Source organism: Pteropus vampyrus, unplaced genomic scaffold (genome assembly GCF_000151845.1).
Source record: "Pteropus vampyrus isolate Shadow unplaced genomic scaffold, Pvam_2.0 Scaffold29, whole genome shotgun sequence".
Classification (NCBI taxonomy): domain Eukaryota; kingdom Metazoa; phylum Chordata; class Mammalia; order Chiroptera; family Pteropodidae; genus Pteropus; species Pteropus vampyrus.
Window position 1 is genome coordinate 171,988 of NW_011888810.1, and position 22,869 is coordinate 194,856.

Below are 22,869 nucleotides of genomic sequence, written 5' to 3' on the forward strand. Positions count from 1 at the left end.
GGAGGCGGTCAAAACTGGTCTTCAACGAACAGCCCAGACAGACCCACCTCTCCGCAGCCTGTCCCACCCTGTGACACCTCCACTCCCAGAGCTCGCACCTGCCCCTCCCCATCCCCATCACGTTAACCCTTTCATGCCTGGCAACATCCCAAGTTATCAGCAATGGCAGAGTCTCAGGTTTAGCAATATCGACCGCATTTAAATTCATTTCCCCCCCTTTTACCTCCTATTGTAGAAGTCCAAAATGACAGTTAAGCTCTCCTAAAGATACCACAAATTTGTGCAACTGCTATACAGTTTGCTAAGCTAAAGGTTTTTCCATCTAAGTACTTAAGGAAAGCTTTCTTTTTGATGTTTAAATTGCATGTTTCCTTTGCCAGATACCAAGCAGAAAAAGGAAAAAAAAAAAAAAGTGGGAAATGAAAAAACAAAGATTGGCTATTTCAGATTCACATTATTATAGGACCTGGTATTATTTCGCACCTTTATCTAGTTCATCTGGCATTTCAGAAAGTTTTGTTGTAAAAATAAATCCCCTTTTGGGATTGAAAAATAATTTAAGCTGCTTGTCTGCCAGCTTGCTCCACTGTAAGGGGGCTGATGTGGAAACCGTGGCACATTTTCAGGTGTTTCAAATCAGGAAAATAAGACACATGTTTATTAAAAGTGTGTCTAATACTTGATTATCTGTACCTCAGATGAGAAGATTAGATTTTGGAAGAGAAAGATTAATAACTTTCTTTGCGGAGATAAACGCGCATTTGGACCTGCATGCCAATTGTTTATTGTGAAGCAGCGTACCCAAGAGGGCATCTTGTCTTTGCTAGCATTGGATGCACCGTGGATAATGATCATTTAATTAAATCTCATTACGAAAATACCTTCTTTCTAAGCCCTGGACAGTGTTTAAGAAAGGGAGATGAAAATTTTTGGAGATTTTTTCGGGGGGCTTGCCGTTCATCAGTCAAAACCCCATTCCCGATAGTCCATTTCTAAATACCAGGCAATGTCTGTTCCTTCCCTTTCCGACTGTTCAGAGTCCACAGCACTCGGCAGAGAGCATGCCTGGACTTTGCAGACTGTCTTGTTTCCATCCTGATTCCTCTGCCACTAGGCTGGGCAGCCTTGGGTAAGTTACCAAACCTCTCTGAATTCATATGACCCTTGTCTGTACGTGGAGCAGCCAACACGTTTCTCATAAAGTTGTGGTAACAATAAAGTGGGTCAAGTATCTGAGGTATGGGGAGTCATATGCTGTGGCTTCTTTCTCTCTCCCTTTGGGGACTGTGCTTGGCGCTGGCAGACCCCTCTGGTCATCTGGGAACACAGCCCTGAACTCACTCTTCTCCAAGACTGGTCTGCTACCTGGAATCAGGTGCAAGAGTCTGTTCCAACTTAGCAAGCCTGGTCCCCTGGTGCCATCAGCCGCCAACTCTTCATTATGACATGTACCTCCCACTCGCCCAGATCATTAACAAGTTTAATTTAATGGTAGTTTGGCTCCTGACACCCAGCCCTTGCAACCGGAAAAGAAAAGCAATTTGTGTCTGCCTCCCGCCTCTGGCTACGGAGCCTCAGACCCACCTGATGGTTTGATGCTGCAGGGAATCGGGGTCTGTGGCATTCACTGTCAACAGCACACTGCCCACGGAGATGTTCTCCTGCCTGGTCACCATCATGGGGTCGGGGTAGAAAACTGGACCCTCGTTGACATCCAGGACAGTGATGTGGATGGTCGCCGTGGAGCTGGGGCCGTAGGAGACATCGGGTACCAGCGGGTCCTCGTTTTCCACTTTGATCAGCAGGGTGTGAAAGGCAGAAATCTCATAGTCTAGAGGCTGGAAAGCAGAGAGAGGAGCTCAGCATGTGTGTCTGCCACAAAGTCCCTCTGACATTCCACGAGCAGCAGTGGACCTTTAGGGTTGAATGGATCCAGGTTTTGTGAGCTAAGTTTTATGCAATTTGGAGTCTTTTTCAAAAAAAAAAAAAGAATGTGAAACACACAGATACAAAATTAGGTGTGAAAGCTGTTAATTTTTTTAGATTGAGAAAGAAATAACAACACATTACATGAGACTCAGAGATCTGAGGCCTCCCTTCTAAGATCTCTTTAGATGGCTCCCTGGCAATGCTGACATTAAAAAGCCTTCCCTCCCATAACCTGCAACTCCACAGCTCATGACACTCATGGGGCTCATGTGGATGAGAGACGCTGAAGCCTGAGCTTCATGGCAACCCTGCCTCTGTAACCATGGGAGATGGAAGGGGAAAAGCAAATGAAGGTTCCACTCTTAGTGTTTCCCACTCACTCGCCATGAGGTCTAGGGGCCGGAGGCTCACAGCACTTAGAGTAGGGAATCTCCTGGCACAGATATGCATTTTCCAGTAGAATGTCATGTAGGGAAAAGGCTTTAAGAGGCTGAGGCAAATGTGGTTGAGATGCTGGGCCCTTTCCCACCTGAGGGCACTTGAAAAGGTATGGGGTACATTTTCAGTTGTTGCCATGACTTGGGGGCTCTCTGGCCATATACTGAGCCAGGGCAGTGACACCAGACACATGTCCATGTCCAGGACAGTCCAACACAATGGTGGATCGTTCTGCCCTCAAGGCCAGCGAGCAGCCCCAGTGAGACAATAAACTGCCTGTCGTACCAGGTAGTGTTTCTACATGTGATGCTGACTGGGACCCAGCCCTCTGCCCTGCCTTGGGCTGCTTTATCCATGCAGAAAGCAATACACTTGGTGGGTGAAAGTGCCATTTTCACTCCTAAATACAAGAGGGGTCAGAGTCAAATCCTAGTAACTATAGGACATATGAGACCACGGGAACGTCACTGCACCTTCTGGAGTCTCAGCTTTCCCATCGATAAAGTCCCAGTACAAAGGACTGCGGTAAAGATTAGGGGAGATGAATTATGTCGAATGTTTCACACAGAAATCGGTCTAGAGCCCGATGTGATAACAAGCCGGTAAGACGGTGAGGAAGAAGAACGTGGGAATGAAGAGCTGGCAGAGCCGCCGCCCTCCCGCCTTGCTGTTCAGGTACGTTCCCAGGCTGGCATTCCCTGAGCAGAAGACAGGCTTCAGAGCAATCGAGAAGTGAACGATGCCACCACGAGAGAGGGGAACAGAGCACGAGAGCGAGCCGCACGGCGCGAGACCGGTCTTTTCTGGGGAGCGAACCGTTCTAGCGCTTACTTCCATTTGCACAATGCCTGGGGTGATAGTTCCAGTTGTAGGAGGCCCTGGGCCTGTCCACCTGGAGCTGGTGAAACGTGGGTTTCTGCTCCCAGGCTCTTCCGAAGCCCGCCCTGGCTCACGCTGGATTAAGAAGCCATCGGTAGTCTCAGGGATATGACCTTATTAATGTGATTTGTCTGGTGTAGGGTCCCTGTGTCGGGGATGGGAGAAAATTGAAAATACCTCCAATAAAGTTACAGAGATTCGATTCAATTAATATTTCATCAAGTGTCAAGAGACAGTGTGGGCCACTGTCCTGAAGGGTTTCAAGGCTGGAAAAGCTGGCCCACGTGGGAAGGCAAAGGAGCTGGGGTTTCTTGTCTGAAAGAAAGAGGATTTGGAAGTGATCCAACAGTAATTTTTAAGTCTATGATAGGTCTGGGGATTCAAGAATGCCTGCTTTCTCAAAGCTTCCTTCTTCTCTGAGGACAAAAAAGAAAATAGACTTAAGATGAAGCGTGGATTATATTCAGCCAAAAGAATATCTCTTTGGCATTTTGGAATAGGTTTACGAAGCAACTCAAGGTGTTTCTGTCCAGAAGATTTTAAAGAGGAAACAGGTACTCATTGGCCAGAACCATTAGGGTCCAGTCCTTGAGGGAGGCAGGACTCCCCCGGAAACCACACGATCCGGGGACTTCTGCTAGTTTTTCAGTATGTTGCCTGCTAACTGGTTAGGGCAGAACTTCTCATGACTGGCTGCCCCATGGCCATGGCCACCCCCATTCTCCCTCAGAGTCCCGAAGGCCATATTTGGACTTTCCAGCCTTCCTTGCAGCTAAGGGTGTGTATGTGTCATCTGGCTAATGACATGTTATAGGAAATTGTCTGGGGGACCCATGAAAAAGATATTTTCTTCCCTGATGAGAGGAGAGGGGGTACATGAGAACACTCTCTCTCACTTGCTTGGCTGCTTCCTTGCTTCCTGCCTTGGACCACGGCACTGAGAAGATGTGATGCCTGGGGCTTTGGCAGCTATTTTATGTCCATGAGGAAAAAGCCAGAAACATCTGTGGTGCCCCCCCTTGGTTCTCTGACACCTTTAATTGCCAACCAATCCTAAACGGGCCTACCTTCATTTAATTATAGAGCTCATTAAATCTTCTTTATTATTTAAGCTACTATCAGCCTGGCATTCTGTTACTTACAGCTGAAATCATTTCTAATTAATGCTTTGAGTTGTTGGCAAAGTGGAGAGCATGGGGAGCATAGCCAGGCCTGCGTCTAGACAGTGGTCCCCAACCTTTATGGCACCGGGGACCAGTGCTCCTATAAGAATCTGAGGTGGAGCTGAGGCAGTGATACTAGCACTGGGGAGCAGCTGCAAATACAGATGAAGCTTTGCTCCACCTCCTGCTGTGGGCCCTGGTTCCTAACAGGCCATAAACTGGTACCAGTCTATGGCCCAGGGGTTAGGAATCCCTACTCTAGAAGGCCATCCTGGGGCTCTGACCCAGGCGCGCTGAGAAGCAGGGAGAGCTCCAAGCCCTTTGTAGGGATGCCTGTGGCAGGCAGCCAAAATGAGGGGAGTCTTCGTTTCAGTTCTGAAGCACAGTCACTCACTAGAAAAGTCGAAGCCCAGGCAGAGCCCCGGACTCCGTGGTCATTTCCTCCTAAGGAGTTTGCAGGTGGAAACTCCTCTTCCCACGGCAGTGCTCATTCACCAGGCCGTGGTCTGTGAACACCGGCATCACTTGTGGCACCTCTCTCTCACGTTCTGACCCAGCAGGTGTGGGGCGGGCCTGGGAAGCTGTGTTTTAGCTAGCATTCCAGGTGATTCTTTTATATGCTAACATTTCAGACTTCCAGCATCGTGGGCCAAAGTGGGAATGTGGGGAGGGGATAACAGTCCTTCTCCAGTCTAGTTTTACTTGTATTTTATTTCCCTCAAGTTGTAGCAGACACAAACACACGCTGGGGGAATTTTGCTCCTCCAGGATTCAGGATGAGGAGGTATATTTGTCCAGGCGTTGTCTTCCGGTGCAGGTCTGGAATACGGCATTTGATGGCTTTTATAGATAGATATAGGGCTAGCCGCAGAGGACGTCCAGTGGCTGTGTTATTTCATAACTTTTACAGCTTCCAAACTGCAGCCGCGTGTGCGCGAGGGCAGTGTCAGGATCTCCTAACAACTCTGCCATTGACTGAGTTATTAGGGAAGAAGAACTGGGAAGAGTTCTTCTTCCCTAATAACTCAGGAAAACGCCTAGGTTCACTTTGGAGGAGGCACTGAACAGGGCAGGGTTTGGGAGGAACCTGGAGCCCTTTTGCTTTGGAGCAAGCTGGAAGCATCTCCACAACCTCCATTCTCGATGGCTCCTGCCCCGAGGGGCAGTATAGAACTTTGTTGGTATAGTTGTTTACATGGCCCTATACTAGGCTGAATAATGACCCTCCAACATGTCCACATTCTAATTTCTGGACCCGTCAAATATATTACCGTATGTGACAAGAGGGACTTTGCAGATGTGGATAAGCTAAGGGCCTTGAGATGGGGAGATGATCCTGGGTTATCCAGGTGGCCCCAGGTCATCACAGACGTTCTTAAAAGAAGGATGCGGGAAAGTTAAAGGAAGAATTAGGTGTGACGATGGAGGCGGAGGCTCAGAGTCAGAGAGAGGTATGAAGATGCTGTACACTGGCTTTGAAGATAAAGAAGGGGTTGTGAACAAGGAATGCGGGCAGCTCCAGGAGCTTGAAAAGATGAGGAAATCGATTCTCTCCTAGAGCCTCCAGGAGGAACTACCCCTGCAGCTTGAGCCCTGTGAAACCGATTTTGGACTTCAGGCCCCTAGAACTGTAAGAGAATAAATTTGTGTTAAAAGCCACGAAGTTTGTGATCATTTGTTTCAGCAGCCTCGGGTAACTCGCACAGGCTTGAAGTGCCTGCCACTGTTTTCAACTTTTGACATATCAACTCATGAATTCTTCACAACAGCTCCAATTACCACCCTCATTTCAATGATGAGGAAAATGAGGCACAGAAAACAGCTAAATATCTTGGCCAAGGGCACACAGGGAGTGTGTGTTCCTGCTTTGTTCATAGCTACAATTACTATAAATATGATTATGCCTTGCTTCTGAGGCAAATGGCTTCACCCGCCAGGAAGGAAACTGTTCCAGTAAATGTCCTGGTCTTGCAGAACTTCTCCCCAGAACTTCTCAGCGAGAGCGGAAGTGTGTGAAAATTGCTCCTTCTAGGACACTGAGACCACCGGCATCACACGTTCCTTGCCACCTCCCTCCCGCCTAGCGTTTCTAGAGCCCTTGCAGGGGCCTAGGGCTCGACATTCATTATCACATTTCCTCCTCATTCCACCTGCCGCCAGAGAGGGTCGGCGTGCTGGGCAGCAATGCTCACAGGAGGTTTCACACCAAGAATTAGCCAATGGATGTAATTATCTCCTGTTTTTAAGAGAATAACTGAGACTCTGCTAAGAGAGATTAAGGAGAAATGCAATAATACCCATTTTGAGCATAGATCTTAAAAAAAACCTTCAGCTATCCCATTTTTACATATCTTTGATAAATAATAATTCATTATCGAACATATAGAGAATCTCATTTAAAAATTAAGTTTGGCTTTTTAAAGTTACACATAAGTTTGAGTTTTCTGGAACCTGTCAAACAGGTTGGTCTTATGCTATAGGGATAAAGCTGTGAACTTTTTCTTGTTTAGGTCCAGGAGGAAAAAACAAGGCCGAACTAACCCCCCAACCCCCCATGCAACGAGGCCATGAGCCTCATCATAGGCTCTCAGTGCTCATGCGCAGGGGAGGAGCAGTCGGAAGCATCCTTACCTTGACGACAGAAAGCATCCCCTCATTGGTTTGAGGGTTGGTGTGGATTTCGAAGCTCTGCCCTGGGTTTCCATTGATGATGGTGTAGGCAGCCCTCCACGCGCCTGTGGTAGGGTCGTCCTTGTCTTCAACTGTCAAGTTGACAATAACTCCCACAGCTCCTTCCTCGACTGTGGCTTGAAACTGCAAACAAAGCAGATGGCTCCTGTCATTATTTTGAAAACACATGGCAAAGACCATTTATGGGATTCTTAACCGCATGCTTGGTATTGAGTACATTACCCATATTATTTCATTTAATAATAAATAATAATTGGAGAACAGCAGTGCCTCTTCTTTGCGCCCTTCCCCCGTCTGCCTGAATGCAGACAGCCACGAGACCCCAGGCGAGGGTAGAAAAGGGAAGGAGCTTGGGTCCCTGAGTCACCACATGGAGGAGAGCAACCTGGTGACTGGGAACACCGCTTGAACGGCTGATACGTGAGAAACAAACTTTTATTGAGTTTGAGCCTTTATACATTTTTGCTTGCACATGTTCCTGCAACCTCGCTGAACTCAAACAACAGAGAACCAGATAACCAGAGCACCATGGCTCATCCGTGAAGGGACTGGAATTGGAACCCTGTGTTTGAAGCCAGAGTCTCTGCTCAATTGTACCATATCCTCTAATAAAGAAAGCCAATTTCATCCTTCCTACCCTTTGCCCATAACTAGTATGACTTTAAAAACCATTTTCCAAGAAAACATATCAATCAATTGTTTGGAGCCTTGTTGTACCTGTGTTTTTACTGTAATACATCTCAAATACTTGTTGTAAGTAGGTGTGGTGAAAATAAATCAATAAATGAAAAATCGACTTTCTCATAGATAGAGAATTTTACAAGCTATCATTAGCACATTCTTTTGAGCTGGAAGCATAAAGTATTGTTTTGGTGCTTATCCTTGACACAGTACAGGTGAATAGTAATCCATTTGCAAATATTTTACAAACAAATAATACCAATAAGCTGACAAGAAGAAGAAATATCTCAGAATTTCAATTAGTAGGAAAGTGAATTTAGAGACAGTAAGATGAGGCTAAAAAGCCCTTGTGTTCAAAGAGAAATAATTTGAGAAATGAGGTTTCAAAAGCAGCGGCTGATTAATTGACTTGCAAATCATTAATCTTAAGCCTTAATCTTGATGCCTTGGAGGGTGGAGAGGGGACGGGAACTAATTTGTCTATCACACCTCAGCAAACCTGTGAGTTGTTTCCCTTCCGTAAAAGGGATGCTGGGAAATTCTGAGACCATGCACTTGAGATGGAAAGTAGCTGGAGTGAGGGGAGACGTGTAGGATGCTGTCACATAGATATAGCTCCAGGAGACAATTATTTTGGCCTGTTTCCTCTGATTCTTGTTTCAGTAAATCCCATCTCATACATTTCCCTTCTTCTCACAAGTCACAGAATTCTCAAGCTGGAAACCTAGACTGGTTCTCAACCCTGTCTGTATATTAGAATCTCTTTGGGGACTTTTTTTTTTTAACTGTTAGAGAAAAAAAAAAGGAACAAAGTCCTATTTCAATTCAGTTGGTCTGGGGTAAGGCCTGGGATCCAATATTTTCTTAACCTGCCACATAATTCTAATAAGCAGTTTGGGGTGAGAATCATGATTGAGTCTAAGTTCAAGGATGGCAAGGAGTTAATGAAAGAACCAGCCTTGTGTATTGACACAGCTACCTGAGCTCAGTGTTGAGGGGCCTGCAGTGCATCTGGGCTCAGAAGCGAGGAAAGATGTAATCAACTACTATTGTCTGCCATGTGTCCAGGGGCGGGACCTGGTGGCACATGTGTTATCTAATCCTTTCAGATTGCAGATGAAGATATGGGCACAGGGAAGGGAGGAAGAGATTTGTCCAAAGTTGTTCAGTGAACCAAAGGTCAGATCCAAGCGCCCTGGATTCTAGTAATCTCTGCTTTTAACAAGTTCTATTTCTTAAGCCTGCTCGAGACCTCCATCGCCTATGCCAGTCCTTCACCCCCTGCTGTGGTCCAGAGCCAGAGGACTAGTTCTCTGTCACTACTGATCATAGCTGACCTCACCTATCGTTGTGGCTCTTCTGACACCTGTACCTTAGAAGGCCAGGTGGACAATTACTCAGGCATGGGGAGCGCTAAGACTAGAGGATGCTGGAAACCATCAGGTAGAGATGCTGTTACATCCAATACCTAGGTGAGATGTTGCTTTGCCAAAAAAGATGAGTGTCACGTTGCTAAGATGAAGACACCATAAGAACTGATCATGACTGGAGAAAGCTGGAGGCTCCATGCACATCTGTCCCTCATGTGATGCAAGGTGCATAGAAGGGACTCAGTAGATATTTGTTGAATGAATGAATGGTCTTATATATAGGAAGTAGGACCTGGCATCAAAGATGAGGGCTGAGAGGAAATGTGAAGGGATAAAGCTATACAGAAGTGAGACTAAGAGAAACAGGCTTATCGGCTACTGCCTGATCCTACCACGTCCCTGAATGTTCCAGAAGGGTAGGAGTGGACTGCTCTCCCTTGTTCTCTGAGACATCTCCGGTAGGGCTGCATTGTGACTTTTGTGGACCTTATGCACATTTACCTTCATTGGCCCCTCCTACAATAATGTTTTCACGGGCTCTAAAAAATTCCCTTTTATCTTGATATGAGGAAAAATTAAAATTTTCTTTGGCCCTAAAAATTATTTTTAAATTGATTTTAGGACCCTAGATACTGCGCCTATGGCACCCGATGGATGATTGGGTTCTGATCCCCAGTACATAGCACTGTGCAATACACATGAAAATCTGATGGATGGATAGATGAGTGAATAAATGGATGAATCTATAAAATTAATATTTAGGCTACGTCTAAGTGAGACAAGTCTATGCATCTTCTCCTAAGACACTGTTTTTCATGTCTGCAGCACCTTCTAAAGGGGCTGCCACTGAATACCTGTTTAGTGTGTGAGCAAATGAATCCAAATAAAATGAGAACATGGTATTCTCAAAGTGTACATTGTGGTCCTAACATGTCCATGTAGCAGTATGTCCACAGCCACATTTACTTACCATCCATCATCCATCTATCATCCGTCATCTACCCATTATCTATCCATCCATCCATCCATCTATCTTCCAGCCAGCCAGCCAACAAATACTTGGTGAGTGGCTTCTGTGTGCCAGGAATGATATAGGATTAAGTGTGTGTGTGTGTGTGTGTGTGTGTGTGTGTGTGTGTGTGTGTGTACACAGACACTGTACACAGACACACACACGCACACAATCATAAGACTGTGTTAACTGCTAGGAAAGAAATAACACAGCTCCTGAAGAGCCTGCAGTTTGTGGGGTGGTGAGAAGGGGTGGGTACTTGATCCAGTCTGGGGAGGATCATTAGGAAAGAACTCCCTGAAAACTGAAAGAAGAAGAGGAGTCAGTGAGGTGAAAGTGAGAGAGCATTCCCGGCATCTGGAACAGCAGGTGTAAAGTCCAGTGGCGGAGGGAGCACGGTGATTTGTGGAACAGAGGGAAGGTGGTTATGGTTGGCGTGCAGAGCAGGCAGGGGAGAACTGTTTCTCTTAGACTTCACAGGAGGATAGAGTCAGATTATTCAGGGCTTTGTGGGCCACAGAAAGCCATTTGGAATTTACTTCGGAAGCAAAGGGGAGTCTAATTAAGGCACCAGATTATGTTTAAATCTACTTCTGTGAGACTTTGGAAAAAAACTTTAAACATAGAAAATATTCAACACAATTATTATAGTCTTCATTAAGACCATTATCTGATTCTTGCATAAACTATAAAGCCAGTTTCCTTGAGCATCCATTTAGAAACTCATTATTGCTTAATTAAATACTCATTCTATTAATTCTATTCAATGTTTTAACCCCATTATGTAATTCAAGAATGGAAAATTAAATAGATTAAAATGAAATAGTACCATTTTATATTTCTATAGCAATGCTCACTTTGTGATTTAAAAACAATAGATAGACATTAATTTACCACACCAGAGAAGGAGAAAATATTGATTGTAACGTTACTCCTTTTAATTGGAAAAAATGGATAAAGTTTTCTGTTAAACTGTGTGGCAAATCAAATGCCAGATGCAAGATGCATTTTTACATAATCAGTGTGGGCGACTGACTTGGGACCTATTGAGACACATTAGCTCTGTCCTCTAAATTCAGAACTGAGTTATTTCGTTCTTCTTTGACAAGGTGGGGGCGAGTTTCATGAGGGACATTTATGAAGAGCCTCCTGGACTTGTCACAAAGGTCATCTATCGCCAGGGGACTTGCATTTTATTATACACTAAGAATGAACGCTCTTCCTCCACAAAGAACGAATGCTCTTCCTCACAGAGCAAAGAATTGGTCTTTAGGTTAAAATTAACCTAGAAGATGAAAATAATGATTAGCAGGCTAGAAAGCTGCAGGAGGGGAAGAAGTGACATGGATGACTTTAAGGTACTGACTATAAGCAAGCTCGAATGCTTGGTGAATGAAGTCTAGGTTCATGAGCTGTCAATCTCGAGGTTTCATAGAGAACTGATATTGAACTTGAAAATCTGGGATGTAGTCATCTGGACCCGGGCTTTGGAATATTAAAAAATAAGTTCCCAGAAAATTTTATAAACATAAATTTCTATTTGTGAGGATAAAAGAGTGAGGGATAGATCATTAAAAATTTAAATCGCAAACAATTTTACAGACTATATTTACATAAAGGATACAGATTTTTGGAAAAATCTTATCTTTTGCTGTGGGTAAAAACTGTGATTGATAAAAATAAAATAATACATTTAAGGACCATGGCACAATGTCTGGCATAGGGTAAGAAATATATGTTTGTTAGAAATGATGAAGATGAATTTCATTGTGTCATATGAAATTCTTAGAAATCAATTGGAGAATATGATTCAAACCCCTGTGATTCTTTCTGTTCTCATTAGTCTACATTATAATGCAGTTATTTATACAGTATCCTGTTTCTCTGGATTAGTATGAAAGAAGCTCTTTTCTTTTCGGCTGGTATGCTTACCTAATACTCACATACTTACTCGCTCTTCTCTTTCCTCTCACAGTGGGCCCTTCATTGCCAAGGCATGTGATGTTAACCTATAGCACTCACGGTTAGAAGGGATAGTTGTATTAGATATATGGTTTCTTACTATCTATGATTAGGACTCATCCCAGGATAGAAAGATGCAAGAACTCATTTTAATAAATTTTCATTAAGTATCTATTACATTCTGGGTGTCTACCAGGCACAGGGAATATGGCAGTAAATGAGAGGGACACTACTCTCTGCCCTCAGGGACTTAGAGCGTTGTAGACCAACACATTCACTCCCAGTCATCCCCTTTATTTATATGTTTTATTCACCTATGACGTAGCCAGACAATTTGTTTTCTATCATTTTTCCATTGTCATACTTCCAAGGCTGCACCTATGGCCAATTAAAGATGCTTTTGTGTTTGAACACGATTTAGTTTCCAGCTAATGGTCATTTCAATAAAGAGTGCTGGGTCAATTGGAAATCCACGTGAAGAAATCAATGAATCTTGACCCCTACCTCACACCATACACAAAATGTGAATGGTAAAACAATAAGTCTTTTAGAAGAAAATATAGGAAAACATTTTAATTTAGCTTATATACAATATTATGTGTAATATAATATAGAATATTTAAAAATATAAAGTAATATAAAATATAAAATGTAATTATATATGTAAAGTATACTTAACATATATATAATATTTAAATATAAAATTTAATTAATGTACAGAGTTCTAAATAAAGGTCATTCGGTATCTTAAAGAAGCTCTAGTGTCTAAAAAGTGATTAGCAACAATGCCCCATAAGGGACTCTGAAGTTGCCTCACTGAGAACCACAGTCTGCTCATCAGCCAGTGCTCAAGATGCCTGAAACTTACTGGGTTCTTTCCCAGCCATCTCCTGGTAGGACACGTCTAGCTAGGACTCAGAGTGACTGTAGGACCAAGATGAGAGGAGAACATGCAGGAACCCACCAGACCATCATGGCCCCAGACACTGGTGAGCATCTTTTACTCTTTCTCCATCTGATTAAAATTTTCTAAGTGTTTTATTCTCACTGAATATGAGAAATGTATCGAGGCTTTAGTTTTCAGCACCCAATGGGAGACAGTTCATACACTGAAGAAATAAAGCAGATGCTGGAGCTAGGGCTTCCAGCAACTGTGAGAGGAGACACGCTTGACCTTTCATAGTCTGGGATGTGTCTCTCCCAACTGTGCTCCCAGAGAGTGGAGATTGAGTCTCTGATTCCCTAAAATGCCCAACACTAGATCTTTCATAAAGTAAGAGCATTATAAGTGGACATCAAATTTGGGGATCATTTTGTCTAGAGAATAAAAACCCAGGGAGGGTGGTAGGTGACAATGTACACACATCTGAGCGTCTCACAGTGAGAACAGTGACCAGATCTTCTCTATCCTCAGTGAGAAAAAGGAAAGTGAACTAAATTGCAGTTCGAATGGCAGAGATGATAGAATTCTTAAGTGGTGGATGAGAGTCTTCTTTTTCTAAAGATCCTTAAAAATTTTGAGTACTTATAATTCAGAGCGCCTGCATTATCTAGAAAACATTTTGAGGGAACTGCGCCCTCCCCCAGCTGCTGGTGAACAGAGTGTTACTAGGATGTCATTTTGTATCAGTCATCCCAGCTTCCGTGACCACAGCTGATTGGACCGAGAGGTGGAACCTGACTCACAGGTAACCAATCCATTAGCTGCTTTAAGAAAAATCATACAATTTCTCTAAGAATTTGAACTCAGAGAAATAGAGGCTATACTCACAGAGTGAAGAGTCCTTAAACCTAAAGTTTCTGAGTAGTTGAACATGGGGTGGTCATTTTTTTGCCATTTAGACAGTGATGAATTATCAAATAAATACAATGTGCATAGAGAAGCAAAAAAAAAAAAAAAATGGAGCTATTGAAAAAAAAAAACTATGAAGAGAGGCCTCGGGGCGCTCAAAGACAAAAGATAGATTAAGAAGTATCCTTGACGTCTAACAAGTTTCCCAGTCCCGCTCCTATTCCCATAAGTGCCCTGTGTTTCTTGTCTCTAAGATGCTCAGTGCCTGCAAAGAACTTCGTCCTCACTCCCACCATCTTAAGTGGGTTTCTACTCCTTGAAACTAAGGGGAAAGCAACTCAGGTAGATGTCTGCCATTCTCAGTAAATGTGGTATTTTTCTCAATGATTTGGTTCCATAGATGTTTTCTCAAGTATATATTTCTCTTTTACATCCTTCTATGAAAAGTTTCAAACATTTAAAAAAGCAGTCAGAATAGAGTAATGAAGCTCATGTGTCCATCATCAGGCTTCAGAGGTCTTCAATTCATGTCTCCATTGCTTTTCATCTACACACCCACGTCTTCCCGTTTCTGTATTATTTGGAGCAAATCCCAGACATGTCATTGCATCTGTAAATATTTCAGTGTGTATCTCAAAAAGAAAAAGACTCTTTTAAGAAAATATAATTAAAATTCCTTCTCGAAAATTGCTTCTTGATCCAACCAACATTAATTTCTTCTACTGACAATTGTGTTTTTTTCCTTTGGTGCCAGATGCTTTGCTAAAAGTATTTGCATGTTGTCTCTATTATGAAGAGAGAGAGAGAGAGATATCACCTACTGGCTGCAGTAAAAGACATTAAACTTCTCCAGTTAATAAACTTCCCAGTTAAATGTTTTAAGCCACCCACTGTTACTAAACAGGTGAGGAAATACAAAACCAAATGTGCAAATAGTTCAACAATAATAAGGGACAGCAGCTCGATAGCAAAGAAACATGTTCCTGAGTGAAGAGCACCTTCTGAAAGGCACTGGCAGCCCCAGCGATGTGGTACTTGATCCAGGAGAGCTGATACAAACGTCCCCCTGGTCCATGGGACCCATCCACTCAGGGAAGCCTCGGACTGGAAGGAGAATTATGTGCCAGAGGGCTGGCATCTGTGGCTGCTATTGTGATAAGAGGAAAGACCAAGTGTCACTTATCCTCCTGGCTCTACAGATGCAGGGGGATGAGCCGACGGGCAAGAGAAGGAAACAATATTGACTGCCTGCTCTGGCAGGAATTGTCCCCTTCCTTTTTAGTGCATGCTCTTCTGTGTTGATTCATTTCCTATGCAGAGTTTCCATGTACTGGCTGCAGACACATAGGAGGTGCTGAGTACATGGCTTTTGATGTTGGCCAAGTTCTAGCTCTCTGGGGGCCCACCAGTCCACCTTCTAATAACTGTATTCTTTTTCTACACAACTTTGCCTACTGAAACTCCTCAAATCTGCCAAATACAGACATACACATTTGCAAAACTAAAAAGATGCATTTTAAGGAAGGAGAGGCTTAAATAACGTGTTTTTCTTTACAAAACAAAATGAAAACACATAGCCCATCAGAGACTGACAGGAATATAATGCAGTTGGATGGTGGTGCTCAAACTTTGTTCCTGGAAATTAAGAATGTTTGAAGGATGGTATAGGAGTCTTACCAATGCATCATTTTCCTCTAAATAATAAAGATTTAAACTGCCTGAGAAATCTGTTAATTATATTTTATCTGTTTAGTATATCAGATTTCCTGCCTCAGGTTTTGCTTGAAAACAAAAGTTTTGCTGCTAAAAAGAAGTTTGAAAATCACTTCCTTAGGGGACTGATGAAATAAATATTACATTAGATGGTGAGAGAAAAAGAAAAATCAAGGAGTAAATATGCCTACATTCTTTTTCCTCTAAATGCCAGGCATGGACACTTCATTTTATCCTACATTAGCATCTCTTCTTCAGTTGAGTTTTTGTCTTTAAAAAAATTAAAGAAGAGGTAAAACACATTTGTACATCTGACGAGATAATTGGAAATAGTTTAATTTTGAGAAGCAAAGAGATTTTCTATAGAGATATGCATTCAACTACAAATATTTGAATGTGGATGAAAAATGATTTTTTTTTTTTAGGAACAATACCTTGCTCTGCTCTAAAGACTTTGGAATTTGGTTTATGCAATTCTGCAAATATACAGGAAAGGAAATTGAATAAAATGGAGCAAGTTCTGATCTATCTCAAACTCATGGGTAAATTTCTGGTAAATTCTATAACTTCCCAGTCGTTTATCTGAAATGTAGGGTATCTGACTACACATTAGAATCACTTGAAAACCTTCAAAAACTACTGATGAACTTGGGTCCCACATTCAGAGATTTTTCTCGGGTCGGGCCAGGCATTCGTAATTCTACAAACTCTCCTCGACGATTCTAACGAACAGCCAGGGCCGAGAACAACTGTTTGAGATGACTACTAAGGCCCCTTCCTAGTGTTCTGATGAAACATTAAATGATCTTTGTGATCCTTTCTAGCTTGTGTTGGGTCCTAACAGGTGAAGGCCCGGGGGTGGGGATGCCAGAGAAAGCCACTGGTGGGGAACCTTGAGAATCCTTCCAGTACTGTGCTCAAGGAGTTCACAGAGTTGCTGAGCAGGCCCGTGGAATACAACTGCCAGGAAACCACAGCGTTAGTTCTTGGAGGCCATCTTTTCCACCGTCTCAAAAAATAAATCCCATACCCGTTAAGTATCCATTTCTCTGCCCCTCTCTATTCTGGATATTTCATACAAATGAAATCACACAATACGTCGTCTTTTGTGTCTGGCTTCTTTCACTTAGCATAGCGTTTCCAAAGCTTATCCCTGCTGTAGCTTGTGTCAGTACTTTGTTCCTTTTTACGGCTGGATAACATCTCACTGATTGATAGACTGCCCTTGACTGATCCATTCATCTACTGATCAACATGTGGGTTGTTACCACTTTTGAGCTATTGTGAATAATGCTGCTATGAACATTCATGTACAAGTTTTCGTATGGACTTATATTTTCATTCTCTTGGGTAGATACCTAGGAGGGGAATTAGTGGGTCATATGGTGACTCTATGTTTGAGGCGACATGGATTTAAGTCACTTATCAACGTGCATAGAGCTCTGGTGCTGCACCTTTCAAACACATAAAGCTGTGTGCTGTTGGCCAGCTTCCCAGAACCTACTGCCTCCTGGCTCCCACATCAGGAAAGGCAATATTTGAGAGTGAGGCTGCCCATTTTGAATGGCATGAGGGGTCTGGAAGGAGGGGGTACTCTGAGAGCTTTATTTCTTTTGAAGCCTGTGACTAACCTACTTCCAGCAGCCTCCTTTTCTCCAGTTTGCATGGGGGTATTGCTCAGGTTAATGTAGAAATGAGACAGACCCCCTGGAGCTCTTGGAGTAACAAATAGTCCTCCTTTCTAACTAGAAAAAGTACATCTTTTATCTCCTGAGCTGTAGGGAAATCCACACACTTTGTTAGGCCCTTGATGCTAACATCTCAGTACAAATAAGGACAAGAGAAACCTTCTGCTTTCATTACAAGGGATTTGTACAAATTCATACATGGAATTGACTTAGAGCATCTAAATTATATTTAAATCTCAAATGTCTTAGTCAGAAGAAACTGCTCTAAATCTGTCATCTGTATCTGTACCATTGATGCCTGTTTCAGACCCAATTGGCACAAAACTGTAATTCCCATAAGCACATCCACATATTTCTTTCCAGAAGTGGCTTATGGAGTTTCTGAGAACATCCAAGTCCCACAGTGAGATGAGATAGATGAGAATCATTCCCTTGGAAATCAGACCCAATGAGAGAGGGGGAATTTGGAACATTATTTTCTGTAGTACCTGGGCTCGATCCCTGGGTCCAGTAATAAAATGGAAGTCTGTGTGGGGAGAGAGGTGTCCCAATGGCAGGTTTTCACATCGAAAAAGACAAACAAGGGACGGTTACTCATGTTTATTGCCACGTCAAGCTCTATCGCATATTGCCTGTATGACCACGGGCCAATCGCTTAAGCTTTCTGATCTTGATTTTCTCATCTGCAAAATGAGAATAATAGTACCTACCCTCATAGGACCAGAATAGTGATTAAGGGAGAATATTTATAAATGCTTTGATGAATGTCTGACACATTAGCAATATATGAACATATTATAATGCACGCAGACAAAGTGAAGAAATGAACTTTGTTACAATGTATATCATTATAAGGAACACGGCCAAAGAAATAAACTTTACTCTTTTTGGGGTCTGTTATAGAAGCCTAGTCTCTCGCTAGACAATATTTCTGCCGATATAAAATTACCTTGTTTTCTAAACTACTTCCAGTCGATGTCACTTATAGTCAGAAGTGTCCTCACCAACGCTTTTTATTTCCTGATTACATTTTAAATCTAACTCAGGGTTTCTCAACCTCAACACTATTGACATTTTGGGTTGGACAATGGTTTGTTGGGTAGGGGGTGGCCCTGTGCACTGTAAGATGCTAAAAAGCATTTCTGGAGTCTACCCACTAGATGCCAGCAGCACAACCCAAGTTGTAACAATCAAAAACGTGTCTAGACATTGCCAGATGTCCTAGTGGTGTGTGTGTGTGTAATTCTCCCTGGGTGAGAATCACTAATCTAACTAAACCAGGTCAGGGGCTCCCTGCGTGTATCTGCCTGTAAACAGCAGCCCACAAACTCTCTCAGGACAAGATTTATCAGGAAGTTGGTCCTATACTCAAGTCTCATAGGAAAACACTGAAATAGCATAATAACATTTTTCTGGAGTAATTGAATCAGACGTTGCCAGAAAAACATTCAAGGGTAAAATGAAAGACTATAATTATTATGAAAATTATTGATGTCGTTTTCATTACTCTACAATTTTTGAATTAGCAACTGATAATCCCTTTTATAAAAACAGAAAGGTAGTTGTTCTTACTTCCCATTCTTTCTGACACTTGCTCGCATCTCGTTTTTCAATAAACACATTTCGTGCCTGTGTCTGCCCAGTGGACTCAGACACAACAAAGAGAGACCCTGGTCTGAAGCGGGGTCTAGTGGTACCTTCCCTCCAAGGAGACAGGGGGCAGCCCTGTCACCCGTGGAGCTTTCTCAATGGGCCTCAGGAAATCAGAAGGGGGCGTTTTCCACTTGGTCCAGTCAGAACTGCGCTTGGACTCAGGTTTGTTCGGCAGTGAGGAATCGTCGTCCGCAGTCTCTCTTCCCCTCCCAGGTGTCTAGCCTCTCGCTACTTGACGAGTGGTGTTTGGGCCAGCAGTGTGGACACTGGCTGTGCATAGTCGAAAATGCAGCAGCTGGGGCTGCACCCTAAACCTTTGGATTGGATCTCAGTGGATTTGGTGTTACGTCAAGTTTTAGGAAGCTGTTCTCGGCCCCTTCTGCTGACTCTCAGTGCTGACCTTGCTGCCTGGCCCTGAGGGGCACAGAGACCAGGAATGCATTCAGCACCCCAAGCTTAAAACCTGCTTCACCGTTTTCTTGGTCTTGCCTGTCACTGGGCCAGAGGGAGCTGGCTCCCTCCTTCTCAATGTGAAGTCCACCCCCCTGGGTCCTATCTCCTCCTTTCCTCAGCTCCTATTCTGTTTCCCCGCCCGCCTGTCAATTTCTCCCTCCCTTCAAGTCTATAAACATGTTTAAGACAGTTCAATTAAAAAAACTAGAACACGCACAACAAAGTAAAAGCAACCCTCAACTCTACCGCTTCCTCATTCCCTTCACCAGAGGGGCCTGTGTTTCCTCACCTCCCATTGTGCGATTAAAGAGTATTAAATATACTGAAAGTTGCTGTGAGGGTTAGGGAACATAAAAATAATCATTGTGAATTTATTTGCAATCAAGGAACAATATAATTGGTCATTGTTGAGATGTAATTACAGGGGAAAACATACTGTTCAAGAATCTTTATCCGGTCTGTTGAACAGGTGCCAAGGAGGCTTTTTATGAAACCCACGCATAACAGGCAAGACAGTATGTGGCTGCTTTAACCTGGGCTGCTACACCTGCGGGAGGGAAGGACCGTCAGCAAGCGGGGTAAAGGGGCTGTAATTTGAAAACGGAAAAACAGGAACTCTCACGGAGTTAAGGAATTTTAAGTAAACCGGTGAAATCTTTTAGATTTTTCCCCTCCCTAGTGACAGGGTGGGACAGTGTGAATTGCCAGGTTGCATGACAGAGACCGAGAGGAGCTGAGGGAGAAAGAGCGGGGAGAGAGAGAGAAACACACAGACAGACAGAAAGAGAGCTGGTTGGGGTGGGGGACGCAGTGCAGGAAAAGAGGGCAGAGGCAGGCAGATACATATGCGAACCAAGTCAGAGAAAGGAAGAAGAGAGAAATAGATGAGAGAGGGAAAGAAGAATGAGAGAAAAATAAGACAAAAAATAAGGACAGGAGAGAGATGGGGAGAGAGAGAGAAATTAGATAGATAGATAGATAGACAGACAGATGGACAGACAGACAGATAGGAAAGAAAGAAAGGAAGGGAGGAAGGAAGGAAGGAAGGAAGACAGATAGATAGATATGGGGGGTGGTACAAAGGCTTGAATTTGCTTTTTCTTAAATAAGAAAATCTGGGCACATCAGGAGCTGTGTTCCAGCACTTTCGGCATTCTCAGGGGCCTGTGCCAGTAGGACCAAAGATTGGAAATCTCCATATCAACAGAAACCCAGTGGTTGCAGCTTCTGGTCCAGGGGGCCCCAATCCCCGGGCCTGAGACTGGTGCTGGTCTGTGGCCTGTTAGGAACTGGGCCATGCAGCAGGAGGTGAGCGGTCGGGCGAGAGAGCGAAGCTCCATCTGTATTTGCAGCCGCTCCCTAGCGCTAGCGCTAGTGTCACCGCCTCAGCTCCACCTCAGATCACCAGGCATAAGATTCTCACAGGAGCACAAGTCTCTGGTGCCGAAAAGGTTGGAGACCGCTGCTCTAGTCTAACCACGTTCCGGAACTGCAGATGGAGAAACTGAGGATTCAAGGACTAACTCCTGGGCCCCTGGGAGAAGGGGCAACAGTGGCCACTGATACCTTCCAGAAAGATGCTGGCAGGTCCTAGGCATTGCCTCTACACTGACCACCATGAATCCCAATCTTTTTGCTACAGTTTCTAAAATCAGTTCATTAGGCAAAATTGTGTATAATTGAAGTGACCCTTAAAAGTCTCCAAAAGAGTCCATAGGGAAGGTCTGTCCTGGCCCTGGAAGGGCTGTTCTGCTCTTGGGGCCACCTTGCATGAAAAATCCACGTGTGACTTTAAGAACACACAGACCGACTTTTATAAGCTAAGTGTAGGCATGATGAGTTTCATGTGTTTCATTAACCCCGTACAGGTCCTCCTAAGGTGTGGGTTTGGTTCTCTTTAACTCTTCTTTCTGTTGGCTTTACAAAATCCTGAATCCACAGCACTCTTTGAGGGAATATTTGAGGTTGTGAAGCAGGGAATCAACCAAAATTTGTGGTCCCTAGCCTCTAGTTACTTTATGTAAAGTTTGTTTATAATTCATCTCAGAGGACCTGCCCACAGCAAGGGAGTTCTAACAGGGACCATAACAAGGATGGTGGCTGTTAACTTTCTGGGCCCAGGTGGGGGTGACTGGCCATGGGGACACCTGAACTGAATCTCTTACTATTTGGCTGTAGGGCTCCCCATAGATATGCACCAGAAATAGTACTTTGCAAATGGCCACCACTCTGGACAACATCTATTCACATGTTACAGTTGTTCAGAACACAGAAGAAAAAGAGAGGCGATACCCAGAGAGACACACACTAGACACACACAAAAACAGAAAAAAACACAACACAGACAAAAGAAGAAAAACCTCAAAAAAAAGAGTCCCTTGACTATTAGGTTTCAAGGAAGCTCGTAAGTAACTTAACACAACACACACAACATACACACAGGGGTGCATACACACGCTCACACCTTTTGCAGGAAGGGAGTGTTTTCGAAGTGAATCAATAGCTAGTGTCATTGCTATGGTAGCACAAGTGAAAGAGGATGAAAGCTTCACAAACAAGGTAAGCTGCCTTCTCCTACGGGTGCAACCTTACACTTTCTACAGTTAGGGTGTGGGTGGAAGGTTAGTGTAATTTAAGCTTCAAGGAAGGGAGGAGGCCTGAAGTCACAGCAGTGTGGTATAGACCTCCCGGAAAGAAAAGAAAATGATGCCCAAAGGGCAGTGAGTTCCAGGGCTCATTAGTAGGTAGAGGTGACAGGTGGGTGTGGCCTTCTGATACAAGAAACAGCTAGAAAAGAGGCTACCAGAGGGGGTTTCATGGCCCCGAAGTTGCTGGAACAGGCTGTAGGATGGGGATTTGGCAGAACTGAGCAAACTCATAGTAGGGTTTAAACATGCCTGTTTTCTGAAGAAATCCATGCTCTGCAATCTAATCGCAGCAAAATGATCATTAGTGAAATGATAATAATAACACCTAACATTGACACACTGCTTCTCTGTCATGTTTGCTCACCCAGCGAAGTAGATTCTACTTCAGGTGAGGAAACTGAGGCATAGAGATGTCCAATCGCTTGCCCAGAGTGACAGAGTTAGGAAGCAGAGAGACAGGATTCACACCCAGCTTTCTCTGAGGCTAGAGTTTGTGTGCTGCCCTCTATTGGCGGTTTCCACAGATGATACAGTGAGAAAGCATCATACCCTCGCCCTTCACTGTTCCAATCTACACGCACCAAGCCATCTCCCACAAGTAAGGAAGTCAACATTCCCCCAGGTTATGCGGCTGTGGTTTAAGAACAGGAAAGGATACACTATCAATTTTCTAAGTAACGGCCAAAAGATTTTCAACTCAATTTTTTGCCTCCCTTTTCCTTGCATATGATGGGGGGAGGCTCCTTTTGACTTCTTTATTTATTATCCCTGTTGTCCACGCACACCAATCTTGTGCT

General features: G+C 43.6%; 1 protein-coding gene across 2 annotated transcripts in view; it reads right to left on the reverse strand.

The window, feature by feature from the left end:
* CDH13 (cadherin 13) overlaps positions 1–22,869 on the reverse strand; it is a 985,836-nt gene that overhangs the window by 70,547 nt on the left and 892,420 nt on the right. For both annotated transcript variants that reach the window (XM_011356635.2, XM_023528555.1), the window contains exons 10-11: positions 7,041–7,223; positions 1,585–1,838 (exon numbers count right to left, since the gene is read on the reverse strand). In XM_011356635.2, coding sequence (XP_011354937.1) covers positions 1,585–1,838; positions 7,041–7,223 — 437 coding nt within the window. The remainder of the gene's footprint in view (positions 1–1,584; positions 1,839–7,040; positions 7,224–22,869) is intronic.